This window comes from Letharia lupina, assembly GCF_014066315.1.
Source record: "Letharia lupina isolate WasteWater1 chromosome Unknown contig_14, whole genome shotgun sequence".
In the NCBI taxonomy this organism is placed as follows: Eukaryota; Fungi; Ascomycota; class Lecanoromycetes; order Lecanorales; family Parmeliaceae; genus Letharia; species Letharia lupina.
Window position 1 is genome coordinate 825,873 of NW_023502983.1, and position 19,685 is coordinate 845,557.

The following is a 19,685-nucleotide window of genomic DNA, read 5'->3' on the forward strand; positions in this document are numbered from 1 at the left end:
CTAATAAATTTTTTATAAATTATAAAAATAATAATAATAGTAATTAAAATAAAAAGATTATAATAGATATTAAAATTAACTTCTTATTAATTAAACTTAGTTTAATCTAAAGTTAATTAATTTTCTAGAAATTTATTATTAACATAACTTCTTTTTTTTCTATTAAAATTTTACTTTCTTTTTTTTAAATTATAGAACTTAATCTACGCTTTCTAATAATTTAAAATTTCTAAAATTTAATCTTATAATTCTTAGTAAATCTTAAATTAAAATATTTATACTTTTTAAAACTTAAGAATTAAATTTAATCTCGAAATTAGATTTAAAAATAAATTACTTTCTATAAATTTAATTTATAGGCTTAAAGTTATATAATTATAATAGTTATATCTAGAAAGATTAATATAAAAAACGCGATTAAGAGAAAATTATATTATATTATAAATTAATCTTAAATACTATTTATAATATAGATTTAATTAAAAATCTATTTTTCGCTCTTTAAAGATACTAGAGTAGATATATTAGTATATATAATAGAATAAGATAGAGCTAAGCTAAAAAATCTTAAATTTATTATTTATATATATAATTAACGAGTAAAGGCCTATGAATTAAATTCATAATCATTTTTTTTGATCAGGGCTGTCGAGTAAATTTGGTGAGCGAACTTTTGATAGGCGACATTTAAATTCGTTACCTTTAACCATTTATAAGACTAAATTTAATAACTCATTTTTTATCTAAAAGCCCACATTTCGTTCTATAATTTTAAAAAAAAATCTCAAAACTTTAATAGAAAACAAAAAAGTTATTCTAAAATTAAATAATGTGTACCTGTTTTTTGATTAGGGCTGTCCGGCTGTCCGCGAACTTTGGTGAGCGATATTTGAATTCCTTGCGCTTTAATAATTATAAGACTAAATTTTATTATTCTTAAAAATTTGGAAAGCATAGACAACGCTTTAAAATTTAAAAAAAAAATCTCAAAATTTTAATAGAAAACAAAAAAGTTATTCTATGTGTTAATAATGTATATCTATTTTTTTGATGAGGGAGGCGTGGGAGAGCGAGATTTTGATGGTTGCGGACGCTAATTTATTTACCCGCGGTGTCTAATCAAAAAGCGTAGACCTAACGAATTGATGATTGGCTATATATACAAATTCAAGGTTTTCTAGTTCAGCTCTACCTTATTCTTTTATATATACTAATTATAAATTTAAAGTTATTACGCTTTTTAATTAGATATCGCGAGTAAATAAATTAGTATTCGTAATTATTAAAATATATTACTTTACTTTTAATTATTTAATAACTTTATTATTTTCTATTAAAGGTTTAAAATTCTTTTTCAAATTATAGAGCTTAGATTACGCTTTTAAATACTTTAAGAATTTCGAAATTTAATCTTATAATTATTAAAAAGCAAGGCATTTAAATATTACTTACTAAAGATCGCTTATTAAAGATCGCTTATCAAATTTACTCGATAGCCCTAATTAGAAAAATAATTATAAATTTAATTTATAAGCCTTTACTCGTAAATAATAATTACTTTCTAAATTTTATATATATATAAAATAATTAAATAATTAATAATAATTTACTATAAAGTTATAGAGATTATATTATTATATTAAACGCTATAGCGATAGAATTCTTTATAATTATTAATAAGATTTAAGATTTCTAATATTAGTATATATAAAAGAATAAGATAGAGCTAATTTAAAAATTCTTAAATTTATATATATAGTTAATTATAAACTTAGAGTTACTACGCTCTTTAATTAAATCGACTAAGTTAGCTCGCTAGCCCTTTTAAGACCTCTTATTAAAAAAATAGATTAACCTCATTTATAATAGAAATAACTTTTTTATTTTCTATTAAAATTTTTATTTTTTTTAAAATTTTTATTTTTTTTAAAATTTTTAGAGCGCTATTTACGCTTTTCGAATTTTTAAGAATTTTGAAATTTAATCTTATAATTATTAAAGCGTAAGGAATTTAAATATCGCTTATTAGAGTTCGCTCGACAGTCGAATAGCTCTAATTAAAAAATAGATACACATTATTTAATTTTAGAATAACTTCTTTATTTTCTATTAAAATTTTAATTTTTTTTTTAAATTATAGAATAAAATATGAACTTTTAGATAAAAGAAAGAATTCTTAAATTTAGTCTTATAATTATTAAAGCGTAAGGATTTTAAATATCGCTTACTAAAGTTCGCTTACCTATTTACTCAATAGCTCTAATTAAAAAAAAATTATAAATTTAATTTATAAACCTTTACTCGTTAAAGTATAAAGAATTTAATTAATAATATATTCGCTAAGATTAATCGAATTATTTATACTTATTTAAACGCTCTTATAATTTTATTTTATATTATCTATCTTTTACTTAATATCTATTTTAAATATATTAACTTTAATCTTTCTACTATTATAATACTATTTAATTATCTTATCTTTTTATAATATTATATTATAATAATTATAAATCTAACTTATAAGATCTAAATTATATTATATAGATTTTATAATATATAAATAACGCGTAATATAACTAATAAGCTTTATTAAAAACTAAATAGAATTTAAATAAAAGCTAAAAGAATATAAATTATCGAAAGAGTTATTGTAAAAGAAATTTACTAATAGATCTTATAATAAAGAATCCTTAATAGCGTTTTCCTCTTATTTAAAAGCTTTTTCTTAATAATATTTAGAATCTAATACGCGTTAAGAGACTTTAAAATAGAATAATAAAAAACGAATAGAAGAGAAAGACGCGTTTTAAGAGATAGTATTATTAAATTGAAAAGTACTATCGCTAATTTAAAAGAAAAATATAAAGAAAAATAATAACTATAAATTCGTTTAAACTCTTTTTAAAAGCTTTTTAATATATTTATAAATAATAATAAATAGCTATTAAGCTCGCTTATAGCTTTAATTATTAATAATAGCGAATTTATTAAAGAATAATTTAGAGATATTACTAGAGACTTTAAAATATAAATAAAAGAAATATATATATCTAAAGTATTTAATAATATTTTCGCGAGAGATATTAAGAATAAATATATTTATATTAATAAATTAATAGAAAAAAAAATTATATAAATAGATAAAAAAATTATTATTTAATTTTAAATATATTTAATATAATTATTATATTTAAATATTAACTTAATCTATTAATAGTAGATTAAATTCTCTAAATTTTATATCGTTAGAAAGTATAAATTAAACTCTTATTACGGATTTAGTGTGCTTTAGGGGATCCTTACCGTTCAGGTAGGAGTTCACTCTCTTTTGACGCTACGGTTAGCGATAAGGCACGCTTTTCCGTGATAAATGATAGTAACACCGGTTTAATTTCGGGTATGATCCGGATAGTCTGAATAGATTTATTTGGCTACACTTAAATTTGGTGAAGGCTTATAACTTCCGTGCTTTTCTTAGCTGCGCACCAGGTCATAAGTAGCTTACGGGATCACACCCGAGGGGTTTCTAAATACGATATACGTGTAGGCCAGCGTATGGGGACATACGCCATTTTTCGAAGTGTGCAATTGTTACGGATTTAGTGTGCTTTAGAGGATCCTTGCCGTTCAGGTAGGGGTCCACGCTCTTTTGGCGCTACGGTTAGCGATAAGGCACGCTTTTCCGTAATAACTCTATAATTTACGAAATTATAAAGTAATAATATTTATAGAAAGCTAATTATTTTAGAGTATAAAACTTCTATATATAAATTTTTAATAAGAGAGCTTTAGAGAGCTTACGAATTAACTTATTCGATTTAATTAAAAAGTATAATAATTCTAAATTTATAATTAACTATATATATAAATTTAAGATTTTTATACTTAACTCTATCTTATTCTATTATATATATTAATATATATAATTATTAAGAGTTATATAATTCGAATCTTAATACTTTCTTTATATCTTTCTTATAATTATTCTTTATATATTTAAAATATACTTATTTTCTTTAATTATATTTCTTAATAATTTTAATAAATAATATTTTATTATAAAAATTAAATTAAATTATAAGATTAAAAAAATAAAGATAATAAAGTTTAAAAAGAAGAATATAAGCTTACTAGCTAATTATTTATTAAGTTCTTCGTTATAGAATAGTCATCTACGGGGGTGTCAGATCTCGTCGTATACCCTAACCAGATTTGGGGAAGCGGCTTGGCCCCTCCACAAAATCCTGGGGGAATACCCTATTCTCCATTTGGTTAGGGTGTACGACGAGATCTGACACCCCCGTGTCATCATAGGGTAGTAAGTACCGGGAGAGTTTAACCCGTCGGGGATACCCGCTAGGGCGGCATTAGTATGGACGGGGAGGGGGACTGTCCGGAGTCAAGTTGGAGCTGCTGCCGCCAAACAAACAACACCGCACCAGCTCGCATAAAAATTCCGGCTATATTCTAGCACGAGACATATTAAGCAGTAACTGAAGTTCAATTACTGAACCAAGCGAACATCTATATGTTCTCTGAGCAACCATGAAAGCATACTATTACAACGAAGATCCAGTAGGCTATATCACCTCCACACCCGTCTTGATCTCTGACACCATGCCAGAGCGATCAGCGCGAAGACCATGACTCTGGGCGCGCTGTAAGCACAGACTACCTCTCTCACCTCGGCGTCCTCTACCACCACTGCCCTTCGGTATCTACAGTTGACAAGATTGCCTCCGAGCGGTCTTACAAGAACAGAGATGAGATCATTGTGTCGCCAGAGAAGATGGGTCCGGTATACGAGGAAAAAGTAAAGATGTTTTTCAACGAGCACCTCCACGAGGATGAAGAGATCCGATACATACTCGACGGCAATGGCTTTTTCGACGTGAGGAGCCACAGCGATGAATGGGTCAGAATTGGGCTGGAAAAGGATGACCTGATCATTCTACCATCGGGTACAGTCCCAGTCCATTTGATCTTGTCACCATCACCAGTGCTAGATCAGCGCTAATTGGACAACGTCGTAGGCATCTTCCATCGCTTTACCACGGATAACAAGAACGTATGCTTTGGAAGTGCGATTCCAGGGAAGGAAACGCTGATGATATGAGCAGTACATCAAAGCCATGCGACTGTTCAAGGACGAGCCGAAATGGACACCTCTCAACCGCGCCCCAGAGCTAGAGAAGAACCCACACCGAAAGAGTTACCTGCAGGATAAGAGCGCAAAGGCTGGGATGATGACTTGAATGGTCTACATTCTGGACGAAATGATTGGGGCCTGTGGATGCTAACAGTTCACCACGACAAAGGTCGCAAATCCTCAATAGCCATGGTTGTAGAAGTATTCAATGATCTAGACCTAAATCTATTTCAGGAAATGGCTGCGGGACTGTTGATGATGTACAACGCGACGCAAATGGTGCTCCGATGTTGTCAGACCATTCGATCAAAAGCTCTCCCTAATATACTTCCCTATCTTCCTAAGAGGGTGAATTCTTATAGGGTGTCGGTTAAGAGCTTATTCATCTTCGAAATCTTCGAAGAAACACTCAGATCAATTGTCCGATCTCCAATCTCTACAACCAAGCCACCCTTGATTTCAGGGTTCACCTTTCAATCTGTTAACCTTTGCAAAGAGCTAGATCATCATTGTGCTTTACCTTTGGTATGACCTTGAGCTTTTTGCCTTGACTGTACTCTGATTTGGAGACGGCAGTCTCTAGCCTTTGAAGTGTCTTCGGATCAAGCTTCTGTAAATAAGTACGCTCATCAATTTAAAGAAGTCGCCATCGTTCAGCTGAAGACTTACCGAAGCGCTTGTGATGGTCAAATCGATCTCCCCTCTTGCAGCACCCATAAGCGTTGTAAACTTCTCGCACACGCCTTGTAGTATCCCAAGCCTATTGTTGTCGGCGAGTGTCTTCAGGAAGTTCTTGACCGTATCGCCCTTATCCTGCCCTCCCATGTGCCGTTGTAGCTCCTGAATAATCTGAGACTTGTCGCCAGGTGTTAGAGTTGGAGCGGTGAGAATGACGGGGAGCTTGGTGTCCTTTTTGAAGACATCGGCTAAGGCTGCGAGAGACTTCGACGTGGTTTCGAGTGCAGATGTTTTGACTGCGGCCGTATACTAGATTTAGGACGATCAGTTACCTTTGACGATGACTCAAGCTCGGCCGCCTTCAATTTCTGTAGGGAGTATGGATATCTCGGACATACCAATGCACTCGCGTATGTTCCGTCAAGGCCGTACAGAGCTACTGGTGGTTTAGCATCTTGAGCTGGCGCTGCCTGTGCGTAGGTCCTCAGGGCTGGAGGAGCAACTGCGCAAGATATGCGGGACGCTGCTGCTCTCGATGACACAGTCCTCACTTGTCTTGACAACATGTTGACAGATTACCGACGAAATAAAGAGTGGCAGATGCTGTGAAGTATCACAGACGGTACTTAATGCCGGGCGGATAGAGCCTTATGGTTTTGCTCCGTTCTACTAGCACCTGCGCCAAGCCTTCTTGCTATTTACGGGCTCCTCATTTGCAATGTGGCATACGTAATTATGCTAAATCAAAGACACTACAAAAGTAGACGAGACCCAGACCTATCCCGCTGCCAAAGAATGCACCAAAATCCTGTTATGCATGCGTCCGTTTCACATCATAGATCTTCGCAACTCGGTTGTCGATTAACTAATCAGTCGCTCCTCAGCATGCTGTCAACCAGGTCTCCCAAAGGCCCCCAGAAGTCTTTCCCGCTTGCTAGGCTGTGCTCGTCAATGAAGAGAACATAATGCTTGAAACTCGTGTTCAGATGAGGTTCTAATCCGAGCTGAACAACTACCGGATAGTGATGACAGTAGATATGGGCGTATACTCTGTAGAGTCGTTTGAAAATCTGACGGATCAGGACTGGAAAGGATTTTGGAAAGGGCACGCCTGGCATTTCAATCAGCATCATTAAGGGTATAGTATCCTGTCGAACCCACCTATCCTGCTAGGGAACATCGATTCGTTGTCGATATTACTCTGGACCCATGCCATTAAATGCTCGATATATTCAGGTGCAGGCATCTTGGTCGGTCGCTTGAAATTCTCGGAGTCTTGCCAGAGATATTCGAATCTATTTCATCAGCGACACCCGATTGATTGAGATGGAAGAACATTACTCATCAGTGGCTTTCATCTCAGGGCACGACTGTGGAGAGCAGAACTCTGTGATGGAACCGTAAAGAAGATTGATTTGGTTATAGAAATCGACGACTGTCAGACGTCAGCCGCTTCACAGGCAGATGCTGTATTCTCCTTACTATTGACGGCTAGCCATTCACTCAAGTCTTCTCCCTCGGGCAGTTTCACAGCCTTCCTCAAACTACCGCTCCCAAGAGTCGCCTCGGCGAATTGTCGTAATTGGTAGCTGCTTGTTCCCTTGTTTGCGTGTTTGGGCTTGAATTGACCTCTCGTTCTTGCATTTCTAGCGACATCATACGATAAGCTTAGATCTTCATTTTCGTGGGCTTGCTTCGGCTGCTTCGTTGCTGCCGCATAAAGTGTAGCATGAATAGCAAGTGACGTGCGGAATGGAGCGATTTGTACTGGGGTAGAGACGGCTGGAAGCGGCTTGGGAGATATATCCGGGAAGGGTGGAGAGACGAACATTGTGGTGATGAATGAAGCCATCTCACTGTCTGCAGTATCTGCGCCTTGGATGTCACGAAGAGGGTTTACTGCATTCCACTGGGTCAGTCAGGAAACATCTACAAGCGCTTTCTTATAGTAGCAGGTCCCGCATGGAATGTTACTTACACCGAGTTGGATAGCCAAATGACTGCCCGTCTCGGCAATCAGCTGTTTGTTTGGTTTTGGTGTAGTCTCACTGTTTACTGTTTGAGATCGAGGAATTGGCTTGGAGACGACTTGCCGCGATTTACGATTTAAGCGCCCGAAGCCAAGCCCGTACTCTAGTGTGTACTTAGGGCTGCTTGGTCAACGTTTCAAATTCTTCTAAATATTTCATAGATTTTTCGAGCACTTTTGGAGACACCTTTCTGACCAGTCATCAGCCGGTTACGATATTCTGCATGGCATAATCACGGTTAAGGACCCGCCACAGTATGCATCTGGGATTCTAGGGGCGTGGAATATCTCTCAACACACTGACGACATTCGATGGGCGTATTGTACAGCGGCATTCCTATTTCCCATATGCCAATACCACGAAGACCGTGTGCCTGTCATCCCTGAAATGGATTTGGAAAGGGTTTGCTTCACCTTGATTAGCTAGACTTGGGCAGATAATATTAATATGGCTGCTCGGCCAACAAAACGGGATGCCTTCCACTACGGCATCCTCCTAAATGTTCTGGCACTAGGCTTCCAGACACATTTACCGTGGAATAGGTGGGGTTCTGGAGTTACGAACACCCCTAGAAAAGCTCTCGTTGCGTGCACGCTGCCTTCGACGGTCAATGTCGCTGCTAAAGGCGCCGACGAAAAGTGTATCAATAGTACTTTTCTAGCAGCATAATTCGCAGCTCACCGCAGGATCTTTGGCAGTGATCGACGACAACGTGCAATTCATATGGAAATTTCGCCTGCTTCAGTCTTCTCATCGAATTTTGCCGTAGCCCCATAGACCCTTAAGGGTACTGCGACTTCGAAAGTCTCGCATGGTAGCCCTTGTACAGCAGCTTGAACGCTGCCTCTTTCGTCTCTAGCTACCTCTTCCATGAGTCCCTCGATGCCTTCTTCCAGTTCCTCGGCATCGCCAAGCCGGCTGGTAACGAACTCGAACCGTAATTTCCATTCAAGGTTGATGCCGGACGTTATAAACTCTGGGGTTGATGCAATAGGAATTATCGGACTGAAAAGGACTTTTCTTGCAGAGATGGTAGACTCAAATTGAGACGCATGAATCCGTCTAGTCACCCGTTGAATACTGGCTTTAGACCGCAGTGCTATCGCCGGATCTATCGTCTCGGCAGTCTCCAAGGTAGCATGTAACGAGTAGCAAAAGATGTCTGAATCTTGAAAATCAACAGCGAGGGGTACAGCTTCGCCCAAACGGTAAGCGGGCCTTGCAAGCAGGATCACTGCTACTCGCTCTCCACTTCTTGTTATCTCAAACCGATTTGCGCTGCGATTCATCGATGTTGCAATATTGCTTCTCAGTATAGCAAGATCAATCGATTCTCTCATGGTACTTGGCTCTTCGCTCATGGGCGTATGTGATCGCGAGTCAATCTCTGTCGGAGAGAGGAGACCAAGTCCTGACTCGACGCGAGGTGTGTCAAGAATCTTTTCTACATACGAGAGAAACTCGGTAGGGGAAGATTTCGAGACTTTTAGCGGAGAAGGATCTCCAGGGACAACTCCAGCTTTGTGAGAATTGTCAAGGCTCGAGGTGACTGCGGTATTCTGTAAGATTGTATGAGGAGACATCAAGTCATGCCCTAGGATTTCACCGTGGCCTACTCCGGCGTTAGAGCATTACAGGTTCCAACGAAGGCAGGATCTTACTGTTAACGCTAGGCAAAATCCTGAAGGGAATATCGGCACGTTGGACTTGGTGCTGCTGTGTGATATTGGACGCTCGCTGCGTGCCCACAACCAAATTGTAGGATATTTTCATAGCTCGTCCTTTATATGAAGGCGGTATGCCCTTGGGCAAAGGATGGCGATAATTATAGCTTTTGCTCTCCCCTGGTCCGAGCCGAAGATCCACGAACAAGATCGACTGGGGGGTTGAAAGAATGGGAATCGATCTTGCACCTCCGCTGTCATTTGTCTGTTTGAGGCTACTTAATTCGGTCCCACCAAGAAAGCCACCAAGAGATCCTCCGATGTTTCCCCAGCCTATAGATCCAAGAAGTCCACTCTCTCGCTTGGTTGATTTATGGCGTACCACACCTCCACCACCTTGGCCACCAACAATGCCCTTCCTCTTGACTTCTTCAAATGGCCCTTGATTGACCAGTGACCCATCAAGGGTGAAGAAGCCAGTAATCTGCCCGTAGCCCATCATTAACACTTGTGGCTTCGAGGCTTTGGCAGGCGCAAGACATGACGCTTGCCGACTATGAGCTGGCCTGTGAACCAGACGGCTATTTCCCTGATTAATATACTCCGAAGCTAGAGTCTCGGTTGAATTGTTGCTCATCGAATAGAATTCGCCGCTGCTCCGCGGTGTGCCATTGACACTAGAAGGCGAAAGGATTCTCGTGGCCGGCTTGAATTGGTCAAATCCATTGCCAACGTCTTGAGACCTCGGAGATCGAGCTCTCCTGATAGGATCATGCGACCGTTCGTTGGGTAACCAGGGGACTTGCCCAGAGACTTCATTTATAGGGGCGGGCACGTGAGGAAATCTGTAATTCGGATAGGAACTGCGATCCCTCGTCCCAGTCACTGGAGAGGCAAGACCAACGTCCGAGACCATTTGATACTTTGGGTGAGGTATAGTTTGTAGACTCAGACGTTGTTCCGCATACGAGGTAGAAGCACGGAAGAGAGGAGAAGGCATGGTAAAGGCCCGCTCATTTCCTGGTGCTGGCCTAGTGATTAGCATGTAGTACAGTACGCAGAATGAGAAGTACCTGATGATGGTCCATTGCTCAGTAACCCGTTCCTCCGGGGCATAACATGCAGACTGGCCGCACGAGTATGACCATGGCCTAAACGTCCGGAGCTCAGCAACTGACTATGCGGAGAGGTCTCCTGGTATGCCTCCCCACGAAAAGAGACAATCGAGACGGATCTCCTGTGCTTGTTTCCCTCCGGATTTGAGCTTCTAGATGTGCCGTCAGTGATATCAACTATGGGAGACTTCGGGGAGCCGTCGGCGCTGCTGAGCGACAATGCTTGCTTGTGTGTCCTGGCGTGGGATTGAGAAAAGCCTGTCAACGAGGGCGACGTTCTGTGCATAGCACTCGTAGGAGCGTCGGCGGAGCGCACAGGCAGAGTCTCCTTCCACCGGTCCCGATGTGAGCCATGGCTGGCAGTGTGACAGTTTGGGGATGGTGAGCGGCGGACACTGCCTACCAGCGCAATGTTCTTGAATGTTATTGTGCACTCGATGTCCTCGCCGGCGAAGACTGTTGGGTTCTTCCATTGCACAGACACACGGATGTCTGACATGGTAATGACCCCGGCCAAGCGTCACTCCATGCAGTGGAGCTCATGGGGCCAGGAATACTGACACCTGTGGCTGAACTGTGGGATGTAGTTGCCAACAATGGCGGCAGCGAAGCGTGGCGTCTACCGTTCACTGTGACGTTGTCTTCGTAGCGGGCTCATGGAGAGAGCTAATGTTGTATGTACCACAAATGAGTCCATTTTCGCCGCAGGAAATCATCTGGAATTTAATGGCTTGTGGTTGCAATAACATACTAGGCTTGACACCTCACAATGATGTTTTGGCTCAATGCTAGCGTGCGATATTTTTAAATCTACAGTATTAAGTATGAGTATCTGTATATTCCTACATATAGGCTCATAGCATCCTGTCACCTAATGGCACCGGAGAGCCAGTCCCATGTCCGTTCGCTGGTATGGTATGGAGAATTGTAGTGGATTGGCCCAGCAGGCTAGATGTTACTTTGGACTCGGAATTGGACTCCAAATAAGACCCCACCGATTCTCTTCGAGCTGGCTTTGTCTCCCTGGACTTCCCCACACCCATATCTCTCCATTTCTTCGGCGGTTTGATCCCTATCTCGACCAGTTGACTCCATATATTCTCTCCACGCTTCTCCCATCTCTGTCTCCTCCTCTCCTCTTCCTCGTCTTTTGGTCGCCACTTGCTCTTCAAGATGCGGCGAATAGCTTCTGGCGAGACTTTGAATTGATCCGCGAGTATTGGCGTTGTAAATTTATCCGGGTGCTGGGCATGAAGAGCTCGAATGCCCTCCAAAGTGTCTGGCGAAAGACGCTTCCGGGGAAGCCAACCTCTGGGACCGAACTTCTCTGATAATGCGCTTTTCTGTGTCTGCCATGGTTCACGCTGGTCCTTGTAATTTTGAGTGCCAGTTCGAAAATACGCGGATGCCTTCGCAGACCGAGAAGAACGCATTGCCTCATTGCTCCCCTCAACAGTTCTGGAGGAGTAGTCCTGCAGCCGAGCCTTTCTGCTAGAGCCTGCGAGTTTAGAAGATCCTGAGTTTTCCTCACGAATTGAGTTTTTCGACCACATAGATGTTGCATCGCCACGCTGTCCTGGATTCCTCACATTTTCTTTCAACCGAACCTGGTCGAAAGATTCTCCATCCTTTGGCGAAGATCGGGGCTTAAGAAACCCTGAAAATTTCGAGTCCCGCCTCGAACGCAACTCGACAGGTATTTTCGCTGTCTGCGCTACTCCCACTAAGTTTTCATGTATCTCAGTGGGATCTTCAACTCTTATCATCAAGCCATTCCTGTCGCGATGAGATGGCTCCTTTCTTCGTGTAGGGTCCTCGACTGGGGAGAGAGCAGCTTGAAAGCCTGGAACCTGCGACGGCTGTAACGTACTGATTCGACGGGTGCAGGCAGCCTGATTCCGTAGAAGGGACGAGTCGATGTGAAACAGGTGCCTTGATGAATCAATGGTCGAGCATCGAACATTGCGAATGCGCAGGCCAGCTGTTCTGGCGGCTTCGGTGTAGGTAAAGTAGCGTCTTAGCGCACCAGGAGCGCATGCCGAGCATGGCATGAATACGATAAGAAGTAAAGGAAGGCACAATCAAGACCGTAAGAAATATTCCAGAGCCTAGAGGTCGTTTCAAAGTGGATGTAACAAGAAGGCCAAAGAGGCTTTTCCACGTATAGGCGCTCTCAAGCGAGGAACCGCAGGAGAAAGCCCACTATAGGACCAAAGTAGATCTGTATAGCCTCAAAGACTGACCAGTTCGGACTATTAAAAATTGATTGATGAATTAGATCTAGGTCATATCATCAATGATGGGTGGTCTACACATACAAAATCAGGAGGGGGCGGGACCTTGTGTGGATGCCAAGCTTTCGCATTCTGTTTGACTCCGAGGGGTCCGCAGGTCTTTAGCGGGTCGCGCGGTATAAACATGTCTTGATTTCAGTCGCGGCACCGTGAAGAGTCTGGAGAACGCTACTGAGAAGTTCTAGCATGTCCCCGACGGGCAACCTCTGGCTCGATTGCACTTGCATCTGTCGCTGAACCAGCTCAACTTCTCAGGTTGCGCATCAGATGAGGACGAACTGCGCTCTTGAACTACCTAGGATGAGCTCGATGGGCCATGCTGGAAGCTCGATGCTCACACCGATAAGCAGGTTTCATGCTATCCAAACTCCCAGCCCCAATTCTACAAAACATGCTCGAGAGTATAACAGTTTACAACTAAGCCTCAAAAGCGTCGTCGGTACCACTTCAAATTCTGTTAATGCCTTTGATGCGCTTCCTGAACGCCACAGCTTTGTCTGTTGCGCCGGCTCCGCCGCTGTGCTTTCTCGAGTCGATGAGCATCTCAATATCATCCAGCGACTATTCAGGGCCAGACCGAATGCATTACCAGTCAATGCAACTCCATCATTCTACAATCCAGCAACGCCACCCAGTACTCCGGGAAAGAGTCGACATGGATCGCCTCTCAAGGACGGAGGTTGTGGGACAATACAAAACAGCTTGCTGGACTATCCTCCAGATTCACCAAGTCATGGTAGGCCCAACAACCGGAGCAGAGAAACATCGTGCGTGTCACTAAGCCGCGGAGGTGATCTTATGGCTGTTGGAGAGGTAAATTGGCCAGCCCCTAGGTTCGCTATCCTCAATTAATGGGTACAGACGGGATATAATCCAAGGGTGCTTATTTTCTCTACAGCGTCTGATAGTCCATCGGACGTCCCATTGTCTATCCTTGGCGACCATAGCTTCGGGATCTCCTCCGTTGCATTCTCTCACGACTCCCGTTGGCTTTGCACTCTTGGAAATAATTATGACGGGTTCATACTTATATATTCAATCAATGCAAAGACCGGATCGGCTAGGTTACATTCTAGTAACAAGTGCAGTAATGTGCATCGTGTTACGTGGCTGGGTCACAGCGTAGTCAGTATTGGAATTCGCCATGCCAAGGTCTGGCGGATTCCTCTCGAATTGGACAATAATGGCATAGGACCACATGGGAGTCTAACGCCAAAGGCTTTTGCAGGGCGGAATTGCGTACTTGGACCTCTGATGGATGCAACATTTACCAGCGTCGCCGCGATCTCCGACTGTAAGGCTATCCTCTGTACTGCGCAAGGCGATATCTGCCTTCTGGACGACAGCCACCGGACGCAGCGACTTGAGAGAGTTGCTCAGGTCGACTTTGGCATCCTCTGCGTTGTTTTCGATCATATGTACGGGCTTGTTTGGATTGGAGGCAGGCAAGGCACTATGAGGTCCTTGCATCTAGATACCTTGATCAAGCCTACAATACCAACAGTCCCACATGGTACCACTTTGCCTTTCTCCTCAACCAGCTCAGACATGGTGCCTGATATTATGGCTATCGGGCTCGTGCGCGGTAGAGTCATCACAATTGACTCCCACCGAATTATTGAGATTCAGGGAGCAGCAGACACCGAAAGAGCTTCTGGGGTTTCCGATTCCAAAAGACTGCCTGCCCACGAGAGTGCTGTACTTGGGGTGTCCAGCCTGCTGCCCAAATCCAGGGTCGATGGCCCTGATTTTCTTACCTTTTCAGCAAGAGGTACTGTACTATTCTGGTTGCTCGACGGTACATGCACTGGCAGTATGAAGATTCCTCTGGAGCAGCCAGTCTATCCAGAAGATGGCGATACCAATGATCTAAAGATAGTGGTTCCTTTAGGGTCTGACGAGCATCTGCTTTCAGGCGATAAAATCGGTGTTTTGCGGTAAGTTCTGACGCCATTTGCATATACAGTATCATCCAAGAAACATTCGCTGACCAATTTATCCCTAGACTCATTGATCGATCTGCCGACACGGACGTGGCTGTTCAGGCGCATAGCGGAGATATGAATGGCATAGCTGTCGCCAACACAGCGGGTTTGACTATCGTTGCGACTTGTGGACGAGATAGGACCTTGCAGCTTTTTCGGAAGCATGAATCCCGCCTGGACCTTCTTCAGACCTTGAATGACCATGCGGCAGCCGTTGGCGACGTTAAATTTTTAGACAAGGCCACTCTCATATCGATATCATCAGACAGGACGATAATTGTGCGAAAGCTAGCCCATGGAGAAGAGCAGTCGATAGCGTTTTTATCCATCAGGGTCATCACACTCAAGGCCAGCCCCGTGTCCCTCACAGCGGTACCTGCCGAGCCGAACGTAGTGTCGGTTTCCACATTGGACAGGCAAATTCTGAGATATAATGTGTCTTCTGGCCGTCTTCTGCACAGCTTCAAGCCTTCAGACCCTATGAGCGGCGACAGCGTGATGATGAGCTCGCTAGAGGTACACGAGCTCGATGACTTGGCAACAGCGTCGCGCTTACTTTTGGGCGTCTCTTCCACCGACAAGTCCATTAGAATTCACGAATACGACTCGGGAGCAATGTTGACTAGAGAGTATGGACAGAATGCGGTTTCCGCTATCAAGCTCCTCCGAAGATGTGTACAAGGCGAGCCTCCTCGTAATCACCTAGTCAGCTGTGGCCTTGATGGTACAGTGATGACGTGGGGTTTGTCTTGCAACCCGCCAAAACCAACTGGATCTCACGATACCCCCAATGGCGAAGAATCACCTTCGAGACAAACACCGCCATCCGCCCAACCTCTGAGACAAATTCTGTCGAAGGCAGAACTCTCAGAGTTCCAGAAATCTTTGGCAAGCCAGGGCGACACAATGACTCCGATACGAGCATCTTCTTCGTCTCGCGTCCGACGCAAGATTTCCAGATATACTTTGGCTGCTGTGCCCAAGATCTCCGCTCCGGCATTTCCACTCCCTGTAGGCGCTTCGCTGTCTCCTGCAAATGGAAGAATTCAGCGCCAGACCTCGCAAGACCACTCACGGGCCCCATCAAGTCAGAAGAATGCTTTCAGCTCTAGCTCTAAACCTCCTTCTTTGGACAGTCGACGACGGACCAAGAGCGCAGCGAACCTCAACGATCTTAATGAGTTGGGGGAGCAGATGTGCATATCATTGCGTACGTTCCGAAATAGGATCACCTCGTCATCAGTGGCCAAGCTCGAGCATGGCACGCTTCAAGAGCTGGCTAAGGAGCTCAACCTTACCATTCGTGCTCTCAATCAGAATGCGAGTAGCAAGTGTGTAGGCGGCGAGCCTATGGGGGCCGACGTCCTAGATGTGTACCTGGCTAAAATGATAGATGAAAGATTGTCTATGAAAGCAAAATCTCAAGAGATTAAATTCGTTGATGGCCCGCAGACTGAAGCGAAGAGCCTTGAGGAGCTTGTTAACCGGAATGCTGGTGAACAGGAGGGAGCCTTGGAATTGGAATAATAGATAGTTAGGTCATTTGTGCTCTTACCACTTGCCTGGACAGATTGGGACATATTTGTGGTTGGTGTTCGGTGGGTTTTTGCATGAGCGATGTAGCATATGCTTCGGATGATGTTACTCCTGTATGAATATATGCAAGGTAGAATCATGATGTTGATGCCATATAGATTTGTGCACCCAGTGGCCAATGAACGTCTATTTCGTCTTCAAACCGGAACAATGTAAGAGCACTAAATAGTGCATGAAAGTCGTTATTGATACTGGTCTTTGTACAGTTTAGACTGCCAAATCCTCTGGCACCTAGCCTGCCGGTCGATGTGGAAACGCAATAACATGCCCCAAAAGGGTGCGGAATGACTGCTTCGCCCGCAACTATGGATTTGAGCTTAGGCAATATATTTTGCGGCAACGTTACTGAAGTTCAAATTCGACATAGGGTATGCGTTATTAGTGGTAAGGCTGTTTTCCTAAGCAACCCAGGAGGAACTTGCCTTGTTTGCTCTTCCCTTGGCTCGTCGTCCGAGCGGTGCTTGCTGATACTGGCCACGTATTCTGGGGCTCGATATCCAAAGGAAGTCAGAAGAAGCGAGCTCCAGCAATTGATTCCTCTGGCATAGTAAATTGCCGCCACTGTGAGTGTAACCGATGAAAAGGCTCTGTGTTCCTTATTCCCGAATCAATGTGGTGATCCTAATCAGATCATTTGATAAAAACCAAAGGGTTGCGGCCCCTCAGACCGCCAAGTCTTTTGACAGCTTGCCAAGCGCCAACACTGTACTCTGAAATAGGTGCTCATCTTCATCTCACCGACTCCTCTTCAGCAATCGCTATGTAATTCTGAGCATACTAATAATAATAATGCCGACTCTATTCATGCATGAGAAATTCACGTAGGGTTGGTTCGTTGCCTGGCTTAATAAATCTAGACATTGAAATAATGACGACTCCATTCTTCTTTTTCTAAATTTTATTCCACCAACCTCCATGCTTTCGTCAGATTGACTTGACTCCACTCTATTGTTCTTGCCCATGAAGACTCAAAATGTCTTGGGCAAACCCATTTCGAAGACCGGATGCTCACACACGATCTGCGTTTGGATATACTTTTCAGTTGACAGAGCATCATTTGAATCCGGACCAAATGGATTCTATGAAGCAATCCTACGACATGTTAGGAGAGAAGGCTTTGGAGAAATTGGACAGGATATCTCCACCGCCAAGCTCAGGTCTTCCTCGCAGTTTGGTCAGAAACGAGGCCAAACCTGCGTTCAACTCCCACGGCACTGGTGAACAGGCTCCGGAAGGTAAAAGAGATCTTTACGCTCTGTTACGGCAAAATGCCTTTAATGATGAAGCTCTGGGTCAGTTGTGGGTCGAAGTCAATACGGTTCCTTCCTGGGTATGTTGGGATCAGATTGCTCGAGGACAAGACTGTTTCTATAGATACGGCGGCCCTGTTCTAACTGGCCTCGCATTCCAGTCTTTGCTTGGGGGCATGGTAAAGTTATTTGATCGTTTGAGTTGATGGGAACTAGCTGAACTGGATCTCCAGGGGGCGGCGAGAGTCGTAGAGACACTAGCGCGAACAGGTTTGCCCAGATATGTCTCCATAATTTCCGGTGATTTAATACTTTTTACCAGGCGGGTTTTCCACCAAAGTGGCAAGGCACCGGTTATTGTGCGTACCTGTGGTCTCCTTCCAGGTTTCGCTGTCACTGATAATCGCAGTGAAACCACACAGCATTTACTTCAGTGTACCCGATCGCTGGAATCCATCCAACCTGGTGGCGCTGGCCATGCCTCTTCGGTACGAGTTCGCTTACTCCATGCGGCTGTACGCCAAAGAATCATGAAACTCGCCCGACAACGGCCAGAGTACTATGATATCAACGCGTGGGGAATACCAATCAACGATCTAGACTGCATAGGAACCATAGGTACCTTTTGTGCTACGCTCATCTGGATCAGCCTACCAAGGCAGGGCATTTTCATGACGCAGCGTGAGGTCACCGACTACGTCGCTTTGTGGCGCTATATAGCCTATTTGACGGGCACTCCAACTGAGCATTTTGAGACGCCAGAGAAGGCGAAGCGCATCATGGAGGTCCTCTTTCTATACGAGATAAAGCCCACGGAAACTTCGAAGGTCTTGGCAAATAATATCATCAAATCACTGGCGGGCCAACCTCCCGGTTTTGCTTCAGAGGCGTTCCTTCAAGTCAACAGTCGATGGCTGAACGGCGGCGAATTAAGTGATGCACTCGGTATCGGCAGACCAAGCATTTACTACTGGGCCTTGGCAGTTGGGCAGTGCCTTTTTTTTATGGCCATCTGCTACACATACAGATCTGTACCATACCTTGACCGACGGAAGATTGCGGTAAGTAAGAACCTTGTGCAAACGTTGTACGCTTGCTGAAAAAGGCGACCAGGCGCTACGCAGGGTATTCTGGCAAGTCATTATCAAGAACAAAAGCGGTCTGGGGGAAGAGACGACGTTCGACTTCAAGTACATACCGAATCTCTCGAAGAAGACGCAGATGGAGGATGCCCTAGAGCCTGGCATAAAGAAGGCTGGGATAGAGCGGCGGAACCTGCAAGCATTGGGGATTGGATGCATCATGTTTGCGCTTGCCGGATTCTTTGGCTTGAGGATCGTGGCAGCTGTTATAAATCGCGCTGTAAAGTGGTTGCCTTGATTCACGGAGCTTGCAAAGACCAGAAATCGCCTTTGAACAGTCACAGGATTCCGAAGCCCACTGGACATGAACTGGATGATCCTTGAATGACCGGCTGGTATGTTAAGCATACAAGAAAGGACTCGATTCATACGTCTTCACTTAGTACACTTCACGACTGTAGACCCTACATTCTTCGCTTTCTCATTAGAACTCCACCAGCACCCCACAATCTCTTCGCTTGCAGGTACTCCAATCAGCTTTTCTTTGACGGAGTGGGACTGCTGGAGAAGCTGGCGTGCGGCCAGGAAAGTCGCAGTTGTTGCGGTACGAGCGCCAAAAACATCGAGACTCATAATCACGAGGAGTAAACGCCCTATGGCCGAAGGCTTTGTATTCGACTTGACACCCACAGTCTCTGTCACAGTTGAGAGGTCCTGCGCTTAAAGACTGCCACTTTTCTGGCAGCTTGCCCGGCACCCCGGAAGCCGTGAGAAATAAGAGGAACCAATGAGGTACATCCAGAGGTAGAAGGATGACTGGCACGCTGGCTATGTGAGAACGG

The 19,685-nt window shown here is 43.3% G+C and overlaps 7 protein-coding genes across 7 annotated transcripts; 3 read left to right on the plus strand and 4 right to left on the minus strand.

The window, feature by feature from the left end:
* Nucleotides 1–4,545: 4,545 nt before the first annotated feature.
* HO133_002198 (uncharacterized protein) lies at nt 4,546–5,255 on the plus strand (the record flags this gene model as incomplete). The annotated part of the gene is made up of 4 exons (XM_037293125.1): nt 4,546–4,575; nt 4,625–4,961; nt 5,034–5,068; nt 5,121–5,255. The coding sequence occupies 4 exons, from the start codon at nt 4,546–4,548 to the stop codon at nt 5,253–5,255; spliced, it is 537 nt and encodes a 178-aa protein (XP_037150778.1).
* Nucleotides 5,256–5,505: 250 nt separating this feature from the next.
* Nucleotides 5,506–6,393, minus strand: HO133_002199 (uncharacterized protein; the record flags this gene model as incomplete). The annotated part of the gene is made up of 4 exons (XM_037293126.1): nt 5,506–5,619; nt 5,670–5,759; nt 5,819–6,136; nt 6,226–6,393. 4 exons carry the CDS (start codon nt 6,391–6,393, stop codon nt 5,506–5,508), a joined length of 690 nt encoding a protein of 229 aa, XP_037150779.1.
* A 303-nt stretch (nt 6,394–6,696) lies between these two features.
* On the minus strand, nt 6,697–7,658 carry HO133_002200 (uncharacterized protein; the record flags this gene model as incomplete). The annotated part of the gene is made up of 4 exons (XM_037293127.1): nt 6,697–6,938; nt 6,989–7,122; nt 7,169–7,262; nt 7,310–7,658. 4 exons carry the CDS (start codon nt 7,656–7,658, stop codon nt 6,697–6,699), a joined length of 819 nt encoding a protein of 272 aa, XP_037150780.1.
* A 918-nt stretch (nt 7,659–8,576) lies between these two features.
* On the minus strand, nt 8,577–11,135 carry HO133_002201 (uncharacterized protein; the record flags this gene model as incomplete). Its single annotated transcript, XM_037293128.1, has 3 exons — nt 8,577–9,469; nt 9,519–10,547; nt 10,595–11,135. The coding sequence occupies 3 exons, from the start codon at nt 11,133–11,135 to the stop codon at nt 8,577–8,579; spliced, it is 2,463 nt and encodes an 820-aa protein (XP_037150781.1).
* A 355-nt stretch (nt 11,136–11,490) lies between these two features.
* HO133_002202 (uncharacterized protein) lies at nt 11,491–12,687 on the minus strand (the record flags this gene model as incomplete). Its single annotated transcript, XM_037293129.1, has 1 exon — nt 11,491–12,687. The coding sequence occupies one exon, from the start codon at nt 12,685–12,687 to the stop codon at nt 11,491–11,493; it is 1,197 nt and encodes a 398-aa protein (XP_037150782.1).
* A 543-nt stretch (nt 12,688–13,230) lies between these two features.
* On the plus strand, nt 13,231–16,442 carry HO133_002203 (uncharacterized protein; the record flags this gene model as incomplete). The annotated part of the gene is made up of 3 exons (XM_037293130.1): nt 13,231–13,697; nt 14,007–14,867; nt 14,936–16,442. 3 exons carry the CDS (start codon nt 13,231–13,233, stop codon nt 16,440–16,442), a joined length of 2,835 nt encoding a protein of 944 aa, XP_037150783.1.
* A 1,141-nt stretch (nt 16,443–17,583) lies between these two features.
* Nucleotides 17,584–19,141, plus strand: HO133_002204 (uncharacterized protein; the record flags this gene model as incomplete). The annotated part of the gene is made up of 3 exons (XM_037293131.1): nt 17,584–17,803; nt 18,146–18,822; nt 18,875–19,141. The coding sequence occupies 3 exons, from the start codon at nt 17,584–17,586 to the stop codon at nt 19,139–19,141; spliced, it is 1,164 nt and encodes a 387-aa protein (XP_037150784.1).
* Between the last annotated feature and the right edge of the window lie 544 nt (nt 19,142–19,685).